The 23,039-nt window shown below is 36.2% G+C and overlaps 1 protein-coding gene and 1 pseudogene across 1 annotated transcript; one reads left to right on the top strand and one right to left on the bottom strand.

Moving 5' to 3' along the window:
* Window positions 1–14,340: 14,340 nt before the first annotated feature.
* Window positions 14,341–15,744, bottom strand: LOC112088097. Its single transcript, XM_024158255.1, has one exon. The coding sequence runs from the start codon at window positions 15,742–15,744 to the stop codon at window positions 14,341–14,343; it is 1,404 nt and encodes a 467-aa protein (XP_024014023.1).
* Window positions 15,745–16,653: 909 nt separating this feature from the next.
* Window positions 16,654–18,695, top strand: LOC112088092 (annotated as a pseudogene).
* Window positions 18,696–23,039: the final 4,344 nt, after the last annotated feature.

The following is a 23,039-nucleotide window of genomic DNA, read 5'->3' as shown; positions in this document are numbered from 1 at the left end:
GATCAGTTCTGAAGGATGCGAAGGACGGTGCACTTCCAGGCCGATTCAGCTTCCGGGTCCTTCATGAGAATCAGAGACATTTGAGTCTTCTTTCCAGAACGTCCAAGAGCATTCAATTCGGATCTATGAGCAGGAAGATACGGCCTCCGGAATGGACACATGTCTAGACGCCTCTCTCTGGTCGTATACATGCACTGCAAAGATGTGCCCTCCAGGAAGCCTTCCACCTCCCAAGCACTGAAACTTCCTTCACAAAAGTTGGAGATGAATGAGTCCTCTGTCTTCTGCAACCGAAATCATTCAATTCGGACAAGTATCACAGGAGTTACACTCTCCGGAATGCGAAGTGATCTAAGCTGCTCTGGATGCTGCGAGATGGTCTTGCGACTTGGTTAACCCGCAGGCCTGAAGATGAACGCCTGAATGCTGATGCTGCGAGTTTAAATGTGCGGGTAAACTATCACTGGAAGAGGTCTGGAGCTCCCGAGCAAGAGAAATGCTAAGTCCACAATCGTGCGACTTAGGCATGCGAGTCATCCGCGCCTGGATCTATGCCGCACGATCACTCGGAATTCACTCCGACTTGAGCCTGCGACCTAAGTGCAATAGAGACCAACCCGCACAGTTTCTACATCCCCCAGAAACCGGCTCAGCCCTGCGAGTTGGAGAGGAAGGAGACCATGCCGCAGAAACACTCGAAATTTACTCCTAGATAGGCGTGCGGCTCCGACAAGGCGATTCAAGCCTCACAAGACAAGTCTTCACCTACTGCGACTTAGGTGTGCGGCCTGGGACATACTGAACCGACCCGCAGCTTTTCCCACTTTATCCATTAAAGCCGGGTCAGGACCCGGTTTGTTCCGGGCTGACCCGGTTCGTTTTTAAGAAGGTATAAATACTTTTTAGGGTTTTTTGGGGGAGAACTAAGTTTTATTCCCTTTGTCTCTTGCCTCTTTTGTGAAAAAAGACTCCATTAAGAAGAGGAATATCTATTTTTGAGTGTTTAATCAAGAGAGTTTGAAGAGATCTGGGTGTTTAAAGCTGTTTACTTTTGAATCTATCATCTCTATCTCCATTTCTCATCATTAATCATGCTAATCTTCTCAACTTGCAAAGGTTTAAGAGAGATTAGTATGATTAGTGAGTAATCCCATATTAAGGTCTTAGATATGTAGATTAGGGTGCTTAAGTGGTAGATTAGCGAGCTTAGGGGTTAGATCATGCATATTCCATTCTCTACAACTTGTTCTCTATGCTAGATCCATACAAATCATATGTGGTCTAGATTCTGGGCATTTCATGCACCAAAAGTGTTTGATGAAATGCCTGAACCAAAGTTGTTAGAGGTTTAAGTGTTATTCATCATGGGAATGATTGTTTATATGCTTAAATGACAGATTAAACTGATTCTTAATGCTTGTTAACTCATGTTTCACTGATGATGATTGGGTTTGAAACTGATTTAGCATAGGAGTTAATGCCTTCATGAGAGGATTAACTTAGTTAGAGATGTTTATGTTAAATGGCTTGCTTGATCATATGATTCATTAGCTCATTAGTTTATCACTAAATGCACCCTAATCCACTATCATGTCTAAGACCCTTCTTATCATCATTCATACATTCTCATCATTTGTCATTGTTTAGTTCTTGTTTAAGCATTTCATTAATCCTTAATCCTGTTTAAGTTTGTACTTGTCTCTAGATTAATCAAAACCCACTCTTGTTTGCTTGAATTAAGAACTTGATCATATAGCTTAGTGTCTAACACCACATCTGGATTGATAAACCTCTTTGTGCTACATTGACAAGGGGATTGATAGCCCTGAGACCATAAAAAGTCTTGTCTATCAATGTTCAAGGGTTTATGTAAATATAGTTCAATGTAACAAGATACTCACAAATAAAAATCAAAAGATCATGAGTTAAAAGATAGTTATTACAGACAAAAAAAAGGACATAAGATAAATATTTAAGTGAACTAATAGGACATATATGTTCAAGGTTAATATGAAAAGCAAAGATTGAGAGAAAAGGTATATTATCGAAAAACGATTCATGCAATAAATTCTTGACCATTGATTGTGGTGTTTATACCATAAAGACCAATAATCATCTGTGATCGGATCACAATTTACTGGCGTAATCTCAGAAAACTCGTGCAAAGAAACATCAATGGTAACAAAACCAACTTAAATATAACTATGGAACAAGTCTACCATACGTACGGAACCTTTTTAACATACGACACCCCAAAACAAGTCTACCACACTACTGGTTTTTTTGTAGATTGTTGAATACCTTTAAGGAAATAAGTAATTTCAATTGAAAAAAGTCAAATGTCTACCGAAAGCAATGTAACTAAGTCTACCGCAAGAAATGTAAATAACTCTACCATAAGAAAAAGTCTACCATCAAGCACCATATAAGACTACCAGATCGAGGTTATCTGAGTAAATACCAAAGTAATTTAGTCTACCACATGAAGCTCAACATAAGTCTACCATACATGAAATAAAATTGTTTCAAAATCTTCCACAATTACAAACAAATCTACCACCATTTTTAAGTTTACCTTACCTAACAGTAAATCTACTACATAACGGAATGAAATCACTAATATTTTACTTGAATTTAAATCTACTACACTACTAATAAATCTACCACAAGAGCGATTAATCTACCAACTATATATAACTCTACTAATTTCATAACTAATCTACCACAAGATGTATAAATCTACCATCATGTTAGCTTAAATTTTAGTGAATAACTCTACCATCAAAAGAAATAATTCTACCAATTTGGATATTAAATATACCCCCATTGTCAACAAATCTACCAACAAAGTCAACTATTTTCTGTAAATCAATAAATTTGTTAACAAGTCTACCAACACTTTAACAAGTGTGCCATACAAGACAACAAATCTACCAAAAATTAACAAATCTACTGTGTCATTAATATAACTCTACCAAAAAAAGTCTACCAAAATTTTACAAATCTACCAACTTCCAAACATATATACCATTGTCCTAATAAATATGTCATCCAAAAAATTGCGTTTAACGGTAGACTTATCATTTTTTAAACGCACTTTTTTACTTACGTGGCATAAAAAAATAATGGCATTTTTGTAATTGGGTTTTTTTCATCAAAAACGAAAATGATATTTTGGATAAGGTATGTTAGTTTTGTAATAAAAATAAAAATATGTCAAACAACTAATAAACATAAAAGGTTAGTATAATAATCCTCCCAAAAATGAATGGGTTTTGTTCTCTAGGGAAAATGATGTTATGATGGTAGTTAATGGCTATGAAGTCGTTTCTCTATTTAAATCTAGATGTACGTGTGATAATGAAATTTTCAGTCTACATGTCTGATTTCTTGAAGGGGTTGGGAGAATTGAGATCCTCGCTTTATTGTGTTGAGATAGAAGATGAGACAAAGCTGGATTTTGGAAATCTAATCAACTTGGAGAGATTTAGAAAATTCTCAACAAAACATAGCAGTATGATTTAAGGGGTCTCTCAATCATAATTAACAGCGAGGATTCTTTGCCGAGGAGTGTACTTGTATGTTCTATCTTCATCGCTAGGTCAAAATTCAAGGTTGTCTTAGTAATATATCTCATGGCACGTTTTCTATGAATGTCACGCATTGTTTTCTTAAATTTTTAATTTTATGGAGAAAAAGTGGAAGAGGAGTGGTTGCAACTCGAGGAAAGTTTTGTTGCTATAAGCAAAGAAACCCCATTTTTAAGCTGGGAAGCAATTGGGTTTATGGACATTTGAGTTGGAAACTTTTAAGTTGTATGCTAGAGATAAACTTAAAGAACAAAAGCTTTTAGACGAGTCAAAAAAAAATTGTTTTCAATAGGTCAACAAGGTTTTTTCTAACGATACAATGAAGAATGTGATACCGGAATCGATAAATTCAATAATTTCCTTGGAAAGCTTAGTGCTAAATCTCGTACGAGATCTTGAGAAATTTGCAATGCAAGTGTGTGTCATGAAAGTATGAAAAAGAGTTGAAGGTTAAGTATTGTGTTAAATGTATGCTAGTATCGTGTTAAGTATATGGGTTCCATGGACTGTTAATTTTCATGATATGTTTACTGTGATTAAACTCGTGTTATAGAGCGGAGAAATTTTTCTTTGATTTAAGAAAAATTGTTAATTTGTTTTGAGATTTTCTGAATATTATAATATTTTAATAATTATTGTAGATAGAGTTGTTAAATCGGACAAAATTATTTATGTAACCAGTTTTGCAATAAAATAAAATATAAACTTATGACTTAATTTTTTTAATTTTTTTTTTATTTATATCTATATCCAAATTAAAAAAAATAATAATAATATTATAATAAAAAAATTATTGAAAAATCTCGAATATATTTAAGATATGTGGAATAATTATCATTATAATATATAGAATAGTTTAATATCATAATGATTAAAAAGAAATTTCCTCAATGATGATTAAAGACTATACAGTAAATATTCTATTTACTGAAAGAATTCACTAATTTTGAGAGATAATTATTTTTTATTTTAATTATTTTTTATTTGTAATAGTATAGTATGTAATAATGTACAAAATAAAATTTATTTCCCTAAATAACACTTAATAATATAGAGATGGATAATGCCTTCAACATTAAAAAATGGGTTTTTAGTGATAAAACCCCCCAATTAAATTTAAATTAGGCAAAAATTCTTCAACTATTTTTGTAACATAAAATCCCTTCAACTAAGTTTTTCTAATCATTTAGTCTGTCCGTGGACAATATCATTAAATTCAAATAGACTACAATTAAAAGTGAACATGTGGTGTTTTGTACTTGTAAAAAAAACGACATGACCTGAAAAAAAAATTCAAAATCGATTTAAGACGGAAAAATCCTAAATTCAAAAAGTAGGGTTTTTCATCCAATTTGAAAATCTACTAAATTCTTCTTCTAACATAGTTTCTTATTCTTATTCAGATCAAATTATGTAACAAAAGGATGAGATCAGCTTGTGAGACTTGGAACTCATTACATGAAGGGGGTTGATAACAAAGAGTTAATTTGAAAACTCATACAACTATCGAAGGGGGTTGATAACAAAGCAAATTCTTAGGAGGAAGAAAAACAAGTTGTTAAACATCAAAGAAAACTACAGGTTCCTCATCTTCTTCCAAGCTCCACATTTGTGATTCTTTCTCCTCTTCCTCCCAATTTGGGAAAATATTTCTTTCAATTCAACTGACTTCTCTCTCAAATTCGTTTTAATCAACAGAACAAATCATTTCTAGTCTCACCCAATTGACTTCTAAGCCATAAAAACTACTTAAAATCACACTTGCAAACTTAGAATTCATCAATTTAGGTTTAAGAATTTGGAGATTTTAGAACTTAAGTTAAAGCTGGAGATTCTAATATCTGATTTTCAAAAAACTTGTTGTTTATAATAAAAATTGTACTGTTTTGATATGTATGTGTGTATTTTTTTCTAAAAAACATAACACTTCATTTAGATTTAATAATACTGATCACGAATAGTTAAATCATTACGAAACTTTAGTTTAGTTGAAACATTTTTACGTTATAAAAATAGTTATAAAAGTGGTTGAGCAGTTTTTATCCAATTCAAACTTAATTGATATGATTTTTTATTAAAAAAAGGTTTCTTTCAGGTATAACCTCTCTTCTGAAGTCAAACACCAAAATAACTTTTTTTTCCTTTTTCCTATTTTTGCTATTTTGTAACTATATCATTTTCTCTCTTATATATCCATGAAAATACCATTATATATCATTTATTTCGATTTTCAAAATTATAACACAAAGACCCCTTGGACCTAGAAAACCACTCTTTATTACAAAAATGCCATCTTTTTAATACTTCCAACCACCATTAACAACCACTTTCAATCTTTAAATGTTTCTCAACCAATTTTAAAGCTGTTATAACTAAATATCAGAGCTCATACACTCATAATTTTTCTTATTCTTTTCAAATTTTATCTCCAAAACTTCTGGGTTGATTTACAATATCATAAGTGATGCATTTTCGGTGATTCTTGCATAACCATGACCTGAATTGTTTTTTCGGTGAAATTCAGATTTTTGGGTGTATGAGAGACCTAAAAACGAACTCAAAACCGATATAGGTAATAATACACTTCATTTTCGGTAATATCTATATCTGTATCACGAAAGTATACTTCAACATAAGGTCTACTAGTCAACATAAGGTTATTTGCAATTGACTTTTTAAAAATATTTAACCAGTATACTTCAGAAGAAAAAAAGAGGTTATTTTTGTAGTTGACCGATCTTTGACTTTTTAAAAGTTGCTAACTTCTGAAGTCTTCTTTATACTATAGAAGTCTACTTTCAAGTTATTTTTGTACTTGACCAAAATTACTGAGGTTATTTTTTTGTTTGACTAAAATTTGAAACTTCAAAAAAAAAACAAAAATTCCAAAAAATGAAGTAGACTTAAGGAAGAAGTCTAAAACTACTAGAATTTTTCAGTCAAACACAAAAGTAACTTTTTTAGTAAACTTCCCAATGAAGTCTACTATAAACAATCAATTGCAAAACTAACCTATTTTATCTAGTAGACTTCTATTGAAGCCAGTGGCCTGGTCAAATGCCAAACTACTCTTAAAGTCTACTCCAAAATCAATGGCATGGTCAAATGCCAAACTAACCTTTTCTGATAGAATTCTACAAGTGAAGTCTAATATGATATAGTCAATGTTTTGGTCAATTGCAAAAATAACATTTTTTGTATGTAGACTTCTCTCGCAGACTTCCACTGGGAAAAGTAGACTTCTCTTGCAGTATACTCATGCAGTCTAATTGTGTAGTCTACTTTTTGTTTTTATTTTAAAAATGCTTTTCCAACATATTTATAACGTTTTTTTTTTAATTTTACGTTTTGCTATGCGTGTTAGCAAGGGATTGAACTACTCAATGATTGTCATTTCATTTAAGTCGATATTTATTGTGGAATCAAAATTTTAGATTTATAAGCTAGTTAGCTTGTGAAGGTAGACTTCATTTGCAGTTTACGAATGTTGTCTGCGAAAGAAGTCTCTTTGATAGAAAAGTTTTGTTTCTTATGTGTTTACGATAATGTGGTTCATAATTTTGTTTGCTAATATGGCTTATTTGTGTGTTTTACGGGGGGAATGAAAGATGGAAGAGAAATTTTGGTATTTTGTGGTGGATATTGGCAAAGGAGAAAAAATGTTTTTTTTAGTAATGGTTGTACCTTTGGAAAACTTACAACCTTAAAGTCTACTTCATAAGTATTGTTAAGATGGTTATGGTTGTCTTTGTTAAAGGGGAATCTGATGGTTAAAGGGAAATCTCATAAGTATTGTTAAGATGGTTATGGTTGTCTTTGTTAAAGGGGAATCTGATGGTTAAAAGGGAAATCTGATGGTTGTATTTGTTAAAGGGAAATCTGATCTTATCTAAAATCTCTTATTCTCATATAATAAAATGATCATCTCTTATTCTCTTGTATAATTTTAAAGTAAAATGATCATCCATCTTGTTATTTAGAAGTCTTTTTCCATTTGAAACAAAGGACGAAACAAATTCTATGTCAAAATATCAAAGCTCATAATCATTAGAGAATTAGATAAGTACAAATAAGATACAAATGCTCATGACCATTACAAAACAGCTTTATGACCATTACATATTAGACAAACAAACGAGAAAATGTGTAATACAAAACAGCTCCTGTTTGAAAAACGGTCCATGGAAGCAGCATATCTGTTTCCTTGACTGTTGATGGTTGGCTCTGCACTTCCACCAATGGCACATATCTCCCAGTGTGTGTAGTCGTTGTTAACCACATGGAAATAACCAAAAAATATATATAACTTGTTAGTAGAACAACTGCATTAGGTAGGTTTCTAGATTAAATGACAAGAGCAAACCAAAAAAATAAGAGAAAGAAAAGAAAAAAGCCAATATGCAAACAATAGAAGACTAGACAATAGACTTTGATTCTTATCATATCGGCCACAGTCATAACAACAATGGTGATCATGATACCAAAATGTTAACAATAAAATGCTAAAATGATAGCAGAAGCTTAATTTGATTGCTAGGAAAGTAAAAAAAATACAGTAAGAGAAATGGCATGCAAGCTTCTTAATATGTAATTGCTCTTTCAAAGTCTACGAAAGTTACTTCTATCAGTGTTAGAATTCTTTTTTAAAGAGGTGATATATTTTCATGTAACAATGACAGCTTTGGTAGAGGAAACATCTGAGGTTTTTAAATCCCTATAATAATCAGGAACATCATACCTAAATAAGGTTCTTATCCAAACAATGTTAAGAGAAATGGTAAGATAGCTTACCTGTGGTGTACTCGTCATTAACCTGCTTGCAAGATCATTGTGAATAGAAACAGGCAGAGGTGGCATCCGGCTGATGATATCATGCTTCTCCTTCATGCTGCAGCAATGAGAAGTAAGAGTTCAGAAAATCAAGCTTTTTATTAAACAGAAGGAGAAAGACGACACAGGAAATGCATCATCAGCGATTCATTGTGCTAAACTGCTAATTGATCCAACTAAAAAGTAAAATCTGGACATAAACTGACAATAACTCCCAAACTCGAGAAACCTAATAGGACACTAAAATGATGATGGAGTAAGAGAAAGAATACTAAAACGTCTTAATTAAGGGAAAGATTCTAAAGATTACAAATCACACAAGCTAGACCTACAAACAGCTCCCTGTAAGTTAAGAATAGCTGTGAAAAAAAAAAAGCTTTAAACCAAACATAGTTAATCATTTAGAGAGGTCACGTGAATAGCTTCTCTGATGTTTGTGCAACGAGAAAGAGACTCAAAAAATTATTTTTACGTTACCTGAGCGGTGAAAACAGCAGCGGTGGAGAGGTGACCCTGATATAAGAAAATCAGATCTTGATAGAGCCGACGGAAAGAAGAGGAAGGAGGAAGGAGAAGGAAGGAGAAATCTGCAAAAAAAAAAAAAAAAGTAATGAGAAAGGATTTTCACCAGCGACGAGAAGAGGAAGAGGGAGAAAGAGCAACGACGTACCATTTTTAGCTGGTGACCAACAATAAATACGGTGAGAAGATGCAACTGACGGCAGCAATGAAATTATCATTTTGAGATGATATCGCTACTTAGACCGCCCTTAGGGTTTTTTTCTGTTTACCAAATAACAATGTAGATATGAAATCCTTTTTATATCAGCTATTTTAGATAATTTAAAATTGAACCGAAATTGGTTAAGAACAAACTAAATTCGGTTAGGTTAAATCTATAATTTTCTCGAATAGATTTATTGTCCGGTTATTTAATAACACTATTTATATCTGGATCTGGGTAATTCTCATCGATTACGTGAATTTTTTTTTGTTAGAGTTTATTTTCGATTCAATTTTAATTTAAATTTTGATTAAGTTAAACTTCCATATTAAAGTCTATTAAGTCTAAATCCTAAATCAAATATTTTGCTTTTATTAATTTGAAACTATATATTTAAACGTATGAATGTGAAACAATAATTTGTATAAATTAAAAATAACCATATCTAATTTATGATTGCAAATTTGAAATCAAAATTATTTTTTATTAATTTCAAAATTAAATTTTATGATTTAGTTATATAGTAAATTTCATAAACTTTATTAGAAGTCTACCTTCTATAGTCTTTAAAACATTTCGTAAGGATTTAAACCAGTGGCGGAATGAGCTTTGTGGGACTTGGGTCAGTTGACCCACGTGGATTCAAAAAAAAAATTGAATGTTGCATTAAATATTTTCCCACATCGACAAGTTCTTTTACTATAAATAAGACTCATTCATCTTAAAATATTATTTATAAATTGTGGACTCATTCTAATATAATTTAGAAACCAAATTCCACATTAATTTTTCTTTTTAAAAGGAAGCTGTATATCAATCAGCAATAAGTTTCAAGTAATTATATGAAACTTCCCTTTTATTTTTAAATGTTTTCTAAGATGTGGTTAAATTACTTGACTGTCTTTTTTTTAACGCTGGGTTTATTATTAAATAACGAACTCATACAAAATCATCAAAGGAAGTTGGATACCAGTAGGTACCATAAAGAAAAGACAACATAGAATTCAACCCAATAAGAGGACAAAGAAAACTCTATAGGGAAGAGGGGAAAGACACTAGACGCCTTCGATATTGCGCTAACCAGTATGAACCACGGGGGACTCCAATCAGAGATTACCAGCCTCCATTTGTAAGAGACGACTTAACCAAGCAGGGCCATAACGTGAGATATAGGATTGGTATCTCGCATCTCGGGTAACACTAGTAGCAATTGCCTCTGCCGCCATATTTCCAAGAGGGCCCGAGTGCTCGAGACTCCAGGAGTTGAAGGTCTGAAGTTGTTGCCAGATAACCGAGGTAAGGCCCAGAGACTGAGGGAATAGATGGGGATTTAGGAAAGTTTCCCTGGCCTCAATACCACAAGATTCAAAGGAGATATGTCGTACCGGACGAAGCTCACTTAGATTGCATAAGCTTTCCGTAGCCCACGAGAAACTCAGTAGTTCTGCTTCACGTTGGGAGGGAACATTGGCAAAAGCTCGTCTACTATGAAACAGTGTTCTACCCTTGTCATCTCGGACAATCCACGACACCCCACAGGAAAGCGATTCTCGACACCACGAGGAGCCAATGTTACACTTTAAGGAGTGGGCCAAAGGTTTCTTCCAAGTACTATGTTCCCATCTGGGGTTAGCCTCCTTTCCGTCATCTTGGTCATTGATATGGAACCAGCTCTCTGCATCCTCTCTGGCCTTAAGAACAATAGAATGAGCCTCATACCGAACTGATTCAAAGGTAAGAGCATTACGTGCTTTCCAAATTTGCCAAAGGATCCAGGGAAATGACAGCTTGTTCGCTCTAGACAGCAATGGGTTTCGACTGCACTCGAATAGGTGATAAAGGTTGAGCATTGTCGAGTTAGTGGTAAAACCTGCTGCTGGGAAGGGAATACCTGAAATTTCCCAGACTGCTCTAGCACTTTCGCAGGTGAACAGGACATGGCAAATACTCTCTGTTCCATCACCACAGGAAGGACATCGAACATCCACTGGCAAGTTACGAGATCTAAGCCTCTCTTTCACTGCCAGAGCCCCAGCGAGAACTCTCCACATGAAGTGTTTGATCTTAGGGGAAGTTTTGGACTTCCAGAGCTTATTCCACAAGGCTTTTTCCACTGGAGGGATAACCGGCCGGTTATTAGGTTCAGTGTATCTAACATTTTCCAAAAGCTGGTATCCACTTTGAGATGTATATTTGCCACTCTTAGTCATACACCACACCTGGTCATCCCGCCTTGTTAGAACAGGTTGCAGTGCGAGTATTCTTGCTGCATCCTCCTCAGTGAAGGTCTGGTGAACCAATGGCACATTCCATTGTCCAGTATCGTCCATAAGGTCTGCTACCGACATAGTGAGGTCAATATTGGCTCCCTCCTGGTATCGAGGAACCCTTGGGATGGTGTCTGGGATCCAATTGTCAATCCAAACCTTGGTTTCCCTGCCATTGCCAATAGTTTTAAGCAGACCTTGGACCAGAAGCTCCTTACCAAACATGATGCTTCTCCAAGCATAAGAAGGTCTAGTTCCCGTTACACTATCGAGGAATGAGCTATTCTTGAAGTACCGACTCTTGAGGATCCTCGCCAGTAAGGATTCAGGGTTTGACCAAATCCTCCATGCTTGTTTACCCAGAAGAGCTTGGTTAAAGAGGGCGATATCATGGAAGCCCATCCCACCCTCTTCCTTACTTCTACACAGCCTCTGCCATGCCACCCAGGATATCTTATTCCGATCATTGCACTAGTGAGCTTCGTACACAGATCCTTAGACAGCCTAAAGCAAGACATGGCGTACACCGGAAGGGCAAGGCATACCGATTTAAGGAGTATTTCCTTACCCCCTTGAGAAAGGGATTTAGCAAACCACCCTTTGAGGCGACCCTGGAGTTTTTCGCGTAAAAAGCTGAGTAATTTGCTTTTAGATCCGCTGAAGCTTTCCGGTAATCCCAAGTATTTACCATCACCACCTTCCTGCTCAATGCCAAGGACATTCTTAACTGAAGCTTTAACATGATCTGGGATCTTGGCACCAAATATCACAGACGACTTAGCCTGGTTAATCTCCTAGCCGGATGCATCGCTGTAGAGCGTGAGGCAGCGGATTAACTCACCACTCTCTTCTACTGAGGCTCTACACATTAGGAGACTATCGTCAGCAAAAAGGAGGTGGTGCACCGACGGTCCGCCTGTAGAAAGCCGAATACCATGAAGCTTCCCTTCCGCTTCAGACATGTTGAACGTATGCACCAGAGCTTCTGCACAAAGAATAAACAAGAAAGGAGACAAAGGATCTCCTTGTCTAATGCCTCTCTCAGGTTTGATGAAGCCATGAAGCTGACCATTTAGGAGCACCGAGTAAGTAACTGAGTTAATACACGCCATGATCCATCGTATCCATTTGCAGGCGAAACCCATTTTCTCCATCAAAGTTTCTAAGAAGCACCATTCAACTCTGTCGTAGGCCTTAGACATGTCTGTTTTAACTGCCATGAAGGTATCCGCCACTGAAGGGTTAGTCCTCAAGCCATGAACCATTTCGTGAGCCACGATAATGTTGTCTGAGATTAAGCGTCCAGAGACAAAGGCACCTTGAGTATCTGATACGATCGTCGGAAGAAAGGGTTTGATGCGATCACATAAGATCTTGGAGATGATCTTATATTGGACCGAACACAAGCTAATTGGTCGCATATCCTTCATTACCGTGGGGTTCGTAATCTTAGGGATGAGGCAAAGTTGCGTGTGATTCCATCCCAGAGGAAGAACAGCAGACTCAAAGAAATTATGAATCTCGCGTTTTACTGCAGGTCCAACTATATTCCAGAATCTCTGGTAGAAAATACCCGACAGGCCATCCTCTCCAGGTGCACTGCTACCCTTGACTGCAAAGGCCGCTCCTTTGATTTCGTCATCTGTTATCCTCCGTGTGAGAGAGGCGTTCATTTCCGGAGATACACGTTCATTAAAACCAGTGAATAATGACTCCAAGTCATAAGGGTTGTTACTCATGAACAGCTCTCTAAAGTACTCCACAGCTATATTACCTTTGGAGCCTTCCGAAAATTGCTCTCTGCCTTGATCATCTTTGAGCATTAATACCCTATTCTTTGCCTTTTTCCCTTTGACACAGTTGTGGAAATATTTAGTATTTTTATCTCCTGATTTCAGCCACAAATCACGACTTCTCTGTTTCCAGAAGGACTCTTCGTCCCTATGAGCTTCAGCTAACTCCAACCGATACTTCCGCATAAGATCCGGGTTAGGGTGTGATTTCGCAATCTCCTTTTCCAGGTCTTGAGAGAGGCGCTGAATTCTGGTTTGTGAATTGAGATTATTCACTCTCTTCCACCTAGACAATTCCCGACGGCACCGGTTGATTCTGTCCAAAAGAGGCGTATTGTCATTAATACTTAGCTCTCCCCATCCCCGCTTAATAACCTCCTCAATACCCTCACTATCCGCCATTCTTTTATCAAAGAAGAAACGCCCTCTTGCCAGCTGTTCATCTTCATAAGCAAACTTAACCAGAATGGGGCGATGATCTGATCCCAGCATCTCCAAGTACTCCATCATGGATTGAGGGAACATCTGGAACCATTCATCATTCCCGAAGCTTCTATCTAGTCTACATTGAATCCACACTCGGTCACGCCAGCCGGCCCAGGAGAAAGAATTCCCAACACTATGGAGTTCTGTGACTTTGCAGTTCTCAGCCATATTTCGAAAATCCCAGAAGGTGGATTCTCTTCTTTCCTCACCACCAAGTTTCTCCTCGTTGTTCATTAATTCGTTGAAATCTCCAAGTAGCATCCAGGCCTCATCCCTCACTAGCCCAATATCTGAGAGACGATCCCAAACAAGGTTCCGTTGAGAGCGAACTGGGTCTCCGTATATGCAAGAGAGAAAGAACTCAATCGATCCCATCTTGATCCGGAGATCAATGATACGTTTGTCCATGGACAACACTGTCACCTTGTAACTCTTCTTCCACATCACCGCCAAACCACCACTCAAGCCAATTGGGTCAACCGTGACCATCTCATCGTACCCCAAACTCTCCTTCAAACCCACCATATAGTTATGTTGTTGTTTAGTTTCCATCAAGAACATGAGATCCGGGAAACGTTTCTTCCGAAACTCCCGGAGTCGTTGAACTGTCTCGGTGCTTCCTGCTCCTCGACAGTTCCAACTCATTATACTCATTGGGACTGCAGCGGCTTCAAACTGGAAGCCACCGTCTTTTCGCTGGGTTTGGGAGATTTGGAAGGAGAGGGTACAGAAGGAGGACCAGCTTTCCTCTTCGACATCCCTTCCTTGGTCGTGTTTTCCGGCAAGAGGCCATTTTCTGTGGGCGTACTGATATTTGACCGAGGTCTTCTCTTCCAGGCTTGAGGTCTGCGTCTGTATTTCCTGCCAGTCATCGAGTTCCCGGACGTTAAGGCTTGTGTACCGGAGCCTAACCGAAAAACCGTTGGAAATCGAGTGGGAGCCGTAAGAGGGAAGCTATGCGCCGTGGAGTTTTCAGTATCAGAGTCTCCAAATGGATTTTGGCCCGGAGCCGAGAATATCGGTCGCTCATTGTTGATATTTCGACGCTTAAGTCTGTTAGAGGAATCCTCAAATCCAAAGACATGTCCTTTTCCTTTGTCCAGCTGGGTGGTGAACATGGGTAACTTTACCATAGATTCATCAGTCGCCTCCCTGGTCGGTTGACGTACCCTTTCGATTCGAACAAGCTTGTCTGCATCCTCAGCGTGCGTTACCAAACGAAGATTCGAATTTTTTCCTTCACGTGAGGGCCCAGGTAACAAAGGGGAAAAGCCAGGAGGAACCTCCAATGCTTTGTTGGTGGTAACTGGTGCCGTCAACAAACCAAAGTTAATGTTTCGTCTGGCTTCCAAAGAGGCTCGGAGGTCAGGATTTCCCCTGGGCTGAGATTTACGGAGCTGAGGGCAAGAGCTCTTTTCATGAGTAAGTCTCAGACAATGAAAACATTTCTTCCTCAGTTTCTCGTACTTGTACTGGATCACAACTCGCTCACCAGTGGGTAAGTTTAAATCCTTGAAATCTCTTGCCGGTTTGGAGATATCAAAAGTCACTCTAGCTCGTACAAATTCCGTTTTCTGAGATCGCTTGGGGTCATATGCAATCTCCTCCGGATGACCAACAGCCTTAGCCAGCTCAAACATTGTCTCTGCAGTATAAAAATTCATTGGGATATTAGCAATCTGGATCCACACCTCAAACTTGGTGAGGAAATCCGCCGGTGGGTTAGCCGTCCATCGTTCCAAAAGCATTGTCCAATGATTATAGGACCATGGTCTATCTTTCAGAACAATCTCCAGGTCTTCCTCTCTTTCAAAGATGAATTGAAACTTGTCTTTGGAAAGTGCAATACCCCGAACTCTGTTGTACACTCTCCAGATTCTCGGCATTGCTTCAATCATCTTTGCCATGGGTTGGCTGTCAGGGTTGAGAAGTCTCCCCAGTAAACTCAGAGAGTTGGCGTCAAACACCTTGAAACGGGGGTCGTCCGGGAGATTGATGGGTTCATCATCTTCCAGTGACATCGAACGGATTGCAGAATGAAGGAGATCCGCCATGAAATTCACTAGGAGGTCGCTGTAAACGAGGTAGCGCCGCCGTGTAGAATCAAGGTGGGGAAGAAGGTCGACGGCTAGGAGAGTAAATTTGCAATTAATGTTGCAGAATTCAATCACTAGTTTAAGGGAATTCATCTTAAAAATTTGGATTGATTGGCAAGGAATAGTTGACAAGGGGAAGTTTTCTTTCTGGAATGGAAGCCAAAATGGAAAGAATGAGAGCCGAGATATTGAATTGCCTTAAAGACCGTCGCTGAGGAGCCGGTAAATATTCCACTCAAACTAGAGGGAAAAGGAAATACCCACCAAATTACTTGACTGTCTATTTTAAGCAATTTAAAATATAGACATCAACTATCTATGCCTCTGATAATAGTATACAATTTTTTATATATATTATGCTACAAATTTTTAAATATTAAATTATGATTAACATATTTTTGTTTTGGTGTACATATAGGTCATAATGTCAAACATAATGGAACAGTTTCTGAAAAAAAAAAATCTCGACCATCTAATCCGGCAAAGAAAAAAAAATTCAACAGTCAAACACAATGGAACGGTTTTTGAAAAGAAGATCTCCACCATCTAATATTGAATTGGATGATTTATCACATGATCCAGCAAAGCGAAAAAACATTCAAGAGTCAAACACAATGGAACAGTTTCTGAAAAGAAGATCTCCACCATCGAAATATTGAATTAGATGATTTACCACATGATCCAGCAAAGCGAAAAAACATTCAAGATTATCATCCTGATCAAAGAGATGAGGTACGACGCAAATACTTGACTAGAGGATCTTGTCAACCTCGCGGTCATACTTTTAAACAAAAGTTAATAGGAAATGCATTGCGGTGCTTTAATCCACATTGGTTTGATCAGTATCCTGATTGGTTAGAGTATAGCATGGCAGAAGAAAAGGCTTTTTGCCTATTTTGTTACTTATTCAGAGTTCAAGTTGGAAAACAAAGTGGGTGTGATGCTTTTGTATCGACAGGTTTTTCTAGTTGGAATAAGGCTGATAGCTTCAGTAAACATGTGGGTGATCATACTAGTTTTCACAGCAATGCCAAAAATAAATGTGAAGATTTGATGAGACAAGGTCAGTCTATCAGGCATGCTTTACATAAGCAAAACGATATTATGAAAGACGAGTATCGGATCCGTTTGAGTGCTTCGATTGATGTTGCTAGACACTTGTTACACCAAGGCTTATCTTTTCGTGCTCATAATGAGAAAGAAGTCTCAAAAAACAAAGGTAATTTCATTGAGCTTCTGAAATATACAGCTAGACAGAATGAGGCTGTAGGAAAATTTGTGCTGATCAATGCTCCTAAAAATAATCAGATGACATCTCCTCCGATTCAAAAAGACATTGCACATTGCTTTGCAGAAGAGGTAACTAAATCTGTTATCCAAGAAATTGATAATGATATCTTTGCCTTGTTGGTAGATGAATCTGCTGATGTTTCTGATAAAGAGCAAATGGCTGTGGTTTTTCGCTTTGTTGATAAATTTGGGTTAGTGAAAGAAAGATTTATTGGCATTAGTCATGTGAAAGAGACATTTTCTTTAACTCTAAAGCATGCTATTGATTCTTTATTTGCCAAAAATGGACTGAGTTTAAAAAAGGTGAGAGGACAAGGTTATGATGGAGCTAGCAATATGAAAGGAGAATTCAATGGATTGCGCTCATTGATTTTGAAAGAAAGTAGATCTGCTTATTATGTTCATCGCTTTGCTCATCAATTACAGTTGGTTGTTGTGGCTGTTGCACAAAAAAAACATAATCAAGTAGGAGAATTTTTTGACATGATTCATCTTTTGTTGAATGTGATTGGTGCTTCTTGCAAAAGAAAAATAGTTCTCATTGAAAGTAATTGCAAAAGAATGGATGAAGGGATCAAGAATGGTGAAATAAAGAGTGGAACTGGGCTGAATCAAGACCAATCACTTAAAAAACCTGGAAATACTCGTTGGGGTTCACATTATAAGACATTATTGCGCCTTGTTGAGATGTTTCCGTGTATTGTTGAAGTTCTTGAACATATTCAGAATTATGGCACAGACAGCACCAAAAGACAACAAGCATATGGCCTCCTCAAATATTTTCACACCTTTGATTTTGTTTTCTATCTACAGTTGATGCTTGTTGTTCTTGGACTCACTAATAACTTATCAAAGGCTCTACAAAAAGGAGACCAAGAGATCTTGAATGCTGTTTCATTGGTGGAATCTACTAAACGACAGTTGCAAAAGCTTAGAGATGATGGATGGGATGATTTTGTGGCTAAAGTTTATTCTTTTAGTGACAAAAATGAAACTGAAATGCCTAATCTCGAGGACGAGTTTGTTGATTCAAGAAAGCCAAGGACAAAGACTGGTATAACCAACTTGCATCATTATAAGGTGGATTGTTTTTACACCGTCTTAGATATGCAACTTCAAGAGTTTAATGATCGCTTTGACGAGGTGAATTCTGAGATACTTGTTTGTATGTCATCCTTAAGTCTGATAGATTCTTTTCGTCAATTTGACAAGTCAAAGTTGGTGAGATTGGCTGAGCTTTATCCAGATGACTTTAGTTTTGTAGAGCGGAGATCACTTGATCATCAACTTGACATCTACCTTTTGATAATGTGCAAAAGGATGATAGGTTTACTAACCTAGAAAGTCTTGGTGATCTTGCTCGTGTATTGGTGGAGACAAGGAAACATCTTTCTCATCCTTTGGTCTATCGTCTTTTGAAGCTATGTTTGATTCTTCCTGTTGCGACTGCAACCGTCGAAAGGTGTTTTTCTGCAATGAAAATTGTGAAGACGACCTCACGTAATAGCATTGGTGATGAGTTTTTAAGCGATTGTCTAGTTTGTTTTATTGAAAAACATGTGCTTGAAACTGTGATAAAACGATTTCAAAATATGAATGAGCGTAGACTACATCTTTGAGATGTTTATCAATGGTGATTTTTTTTTTCTTTTCCATTAAAATTTATACAATTTTTTCTATTATGATCCATGTCAATGATTTTTCTGCCTCCGCCACTGGTTTAAACCGTAATTAAAACATCTGTTTTTTTGTCATAAAGGATTATATTGTCATTTCACTACTCCTTTAAATTATTTTTGTCAAATGTTGCATAAAATGTCTATTTTTCTGTTCAAAATCAATTTTTTTAGGTCATTTTTAGCAAAACCTCCCCCACAGATTAGTCGTCCTAATTAAGACCAAAATCTTATATATAAAAGACAATCAACTTTCTCCAGCTAAATGCCACATCAGCATTGGAGAGAGTGTCACATGTCCATTTACAATCTTAATTAAAAAATAATTAATAAAATTTAAAGAAACACATTAAAAATATAAATAAATAATATGTATATAAATAAATTTATATAATAAACGAATTAAAATTTAATTTAAATATATTACAACTTATAAATATTATATAATACAAAACTTTTTAAATGCACCATTCTATTTTCTTTTTTCAAATGATTTGAATTTCATTTTTAAACTAAAAAAATAACTAAATTTTAATGCAAGTGTAAAAAATTATGAAACTGAATATATTAAGAAGTTTCAAATAGTCTTATATAAAACTAATAAATTTATAAAACATAAAAATATTAATAAATGATTAAAGAGATAAAAAAAATATAAAAAAATAATAGTAAAAAGAAGAGTGGATATATAAAAATTTTCATAATTTTTTTTTGTACAAAAAAACCAGGAATCAATAAAATATATATAACAAAAAACTCAAAATTGTATATTGAGAAAATTGACAAATATTATATTAGTAGGATTTACAACAATAAAAAGAATATGAAGATGGAAGAACAAATAAATATTCCTCCCTGGTATTCAACTTATATTTTTATATGAACTATTACATTTTTATATAGAAATTAAATAGTAGGTTTTTAATTCTTTATTATAATGGGAGAAATTTTGGACTATTTCGTACAACTGGTGTAGAATAGTTACAAAATATGTTATAAAAAAACCAAAGAAAATATAAATATTTTAAAGGCAAAAAAATTGATAATAAAAACAAAATTTAATAAAAGTTTTTAAAATGTATAATTTAAAATATAAATTAAAATAAAACCGCTTATTAGGCACTGTACGAAGTATTTGAAATACAGGAAAGAGCGCAGGTTCTCTCCTAGTCTATATTATAAAACTTGCTCAACTTTCTTCAGCTACTTGTCACGTTGCCATCTGTCCCTAAAAAAATTACATAGACAGAACAACGCTTTTATGGACATTAACGATTCCCTTCCCGTCATACCTTCCACGGTCGCTTCTCCTTCCGACTCTCTGACTTTCCATAAATCTCATCGGTTTTCCTTTTACATGTAATTAATGGCAAAGAGAAATTGAAATCATCGTGAGACACAACTAGATTCTGTGAAAAATTACTGGTAGCGGTGAACAGAGCCGTGCCTGAGCACAGGCTAATGAAGCATATGTTTTAGGGTCGGAGGAGTTAAATATTTTTTTGGGGCCAATTTTTCAGAATTTGAATTAGTCTAAGTGGTTTGTGAATAGTTGAAAACACGTTTGGTTAGAGGTTTGTCTAGGTTCGATTCTTCCCAAGCGTATAACTGTCATTTTTTCTTTTTTTGCCAATTATTTATGGGTTAAGCTGCATTAAGAAAAATTTTAAGGGGCCAATTTTTTTTCTTCTCGCATGTACTTAAAAAAATCTCAGAGCCGTGTACTTAAAGAAATCTCAGGCACGGCTCTGGCGGTGAAGCCTGTAAATCTCCAACACAAATCGAAACGCCTATCCTAACGGAAACCTGACAAAGCTTGCAGTCTCCCCTAGACTTCATTTCCCATCCGTTCATGGTCTAATGAGTAAGGATCCTCTTCCAGAAGCTGCGATTCAATTTGTCACAGTGTGTTTTAATTCACAGCAATGGTACCACATATAATTACAGTACATCCAATAGCTCCATCTCCATGATGACTTCTACTGTCTATACTTTTTAAATCATGTTAAATATATCTATATCAGTTAGATTTCTAGATGTATTAGAGCTAAAAATGGTCCCATCCCGTTTACTTATTTATTCGATCAATTGATGTGGATGATTAATATGCTTCTTTCAAATGATTGTTCAGCACAGGTTGGAGTTATACATGATCAGTCAGTGACCTCTTGCAATGCATTACGTTTACGAAAACTTACATTTCTTATGCAGTAGGAAAATGTCTTTGATGGCTGCAATACTTTCTTGGTTTTGGTTGGAGTTATACTTGATCAACTCCTCTTTATATTTGTATTGGTAAAAGCTCTTCGTTTTAGACATTTTAACAGTCTGCTGGAGTCTAATTCAATCCCCGTAACTCTACTTTAAAAATGGCTCAGGAGCAAGGAGATTAGGCAGGTTTTAGGCAACTTGCGGCATCTCATCTATTGTGCACTTCTTATGCTTTTGATCTCAACAGAAGCTCGAGTTCAGAAGGAACAACACTCATTTTTCGCTTGGAAGGACAACACCCAACTTAATGAGTCAATAGATGAATGTTCCCGACCTGCACCATAATCGTTTAGCAACAGAAAAGAAAAGGAGGCGGAGGACAATAGTAAGCTATATGTTTATGCCAATCCAAATTTTAGCTCATACCTCTCTGGTGTGGGCTTTAGTTTTCGTGGTATGACCGTATGAGATGACGGACTTAATGGAAGTGAGTTATGAAATTCAAGACACACTCTGTAGGACCTACGATGTCCCTGATGACATTGACGGAGATAAACTCAAGGGAGGTAAGTTGTTGATGTGTGTTTTGGAGAACTCTCTTTACTTCACTCTTTTCTAGAAATTCATTTTCTGCTCTTTATGTTACTTGGGGTCAGTAAAAACTTTTGCCATATGTCTCCTCTTACACGTTTTACTGGTTTGTGAATTCAGAGCTTGATGCTCTCGAAACTCATGGGACTGAAGCAGACGGAGTGCCTTCATATCTCTAACCGAAAAGGAACCGGATATTGATGACAAACTGAACGAGCTCATGTCAGTTTCCTCTTAACTTTTTTCTCTTTCTTTTACTATCAATTAGAACTTCAAATCAATTTAAAAGAAATTAAGTTGAGAGATCACATCAGATAAGAAGTCTCAAATATAGGTCATAACCAGATTTATGGACCAGATGTGAAGCAATTATAGGCATATGCTTGGAAGCTCAATGTTGAATGAAAGTCAGACATTTTATTTGGCTAGCCATTTTAGAGTGTCTTTCATTTTTATAAAATTTGAGGGTAAAGGAATAATTTGTGATGTATATTGTGCTTGGTGTGGAACGAAAGTGGAAGACATTAATCGTGTTATGATTGAATGTCTTCTAGCTCTACAAATGTGGACACTTTCTCAGGTTACAACGCATCCTAGTATTTTTTCTATGTCATTCAGTATTATCTAATCTTGGTCATTTTTTTGGGCAACGCCCAAAATGCAAATTTTTCTTATTTGATATATTTGAAACGCAAAAAAATGATAAGTTTTTCTCAATTTCGGATAGAGGAAACTGAGGCAATGACTTAGGAATCAACACAAAACAGTAAAGAAATTAAGGTAACCCAAAACAACATTCCTTGACAACTTTGGTTCACAATTTAGCCCCTCAAGCATTGATTTCTTACCACTAGTCTCAGCTGGCCTATAGCTAAAACCAATGTCGATCTTGGTTTCCTCTAATTCTTGAGTTCCAAACTTCTCTGAAGAATCAGAAGTTATACCAGAAGTAGATCCAAAATGGAAATCTTTAGGAGGGCTTGGAGATCTGTTGAAGCTTTCCATGTCATGAGATTTTTGAAGGATCTCAGAGACAAAGAATCTCCTTTCAGGATTATTGTCATGATGATCACAATCAGTCTCTTCTCCCACCGTTTGATCGGCGCCATAGAGCGGTTCTTTCTTAACTGCACACTGATCTTCGTTATCGCCGAGGCATTGTTACTTGAGGAAGAAGAATTCCCCCCCACCTTCAAGCAGCAGTTTTCCAGCTACTGCAGCCAACAAATCGAAGGACGATATTTGATTGTTTTCGCTTTTCTTCTTGAAAGCACTCTTCTAGCAAACCACAAACACAAAGACATATCAGAGGGGAAGAACATTGGAACATAATAATTAATGTTTAAGAAAAAAACACACACACACACAAAAAAAAGTTAAGAGAATCAATTTACTCTTGGTGATCTTGCAGCTCGAGGTGTGGGAGGCACCTCATAGCCATTGAATCCATAATCGAGCCTCTTTTGCAACACCATGACTTGAATA

The sequence above is a fragment of the Eutrema salsugineum genome, unplaced genomic scaffold, assembly GCF_000478725.1.
Source record: "Eutrema salsugineum unplaced genomic scaffold, Eutsalg1_0 scaffold_8, whole genome shotgun sequence".
NCBI classification, from domain to species: Eukaryota; Viridiplantae; Streptophyta; class Magnoliopsida; order Brassicales; family Brassicaceae; genus Eutrema; species Eutrema salsugineum.
Note: the sequence above shows the minus strand (reverse complement) of the source record. Positions and strands in the feature narration are given on the sequence as shown.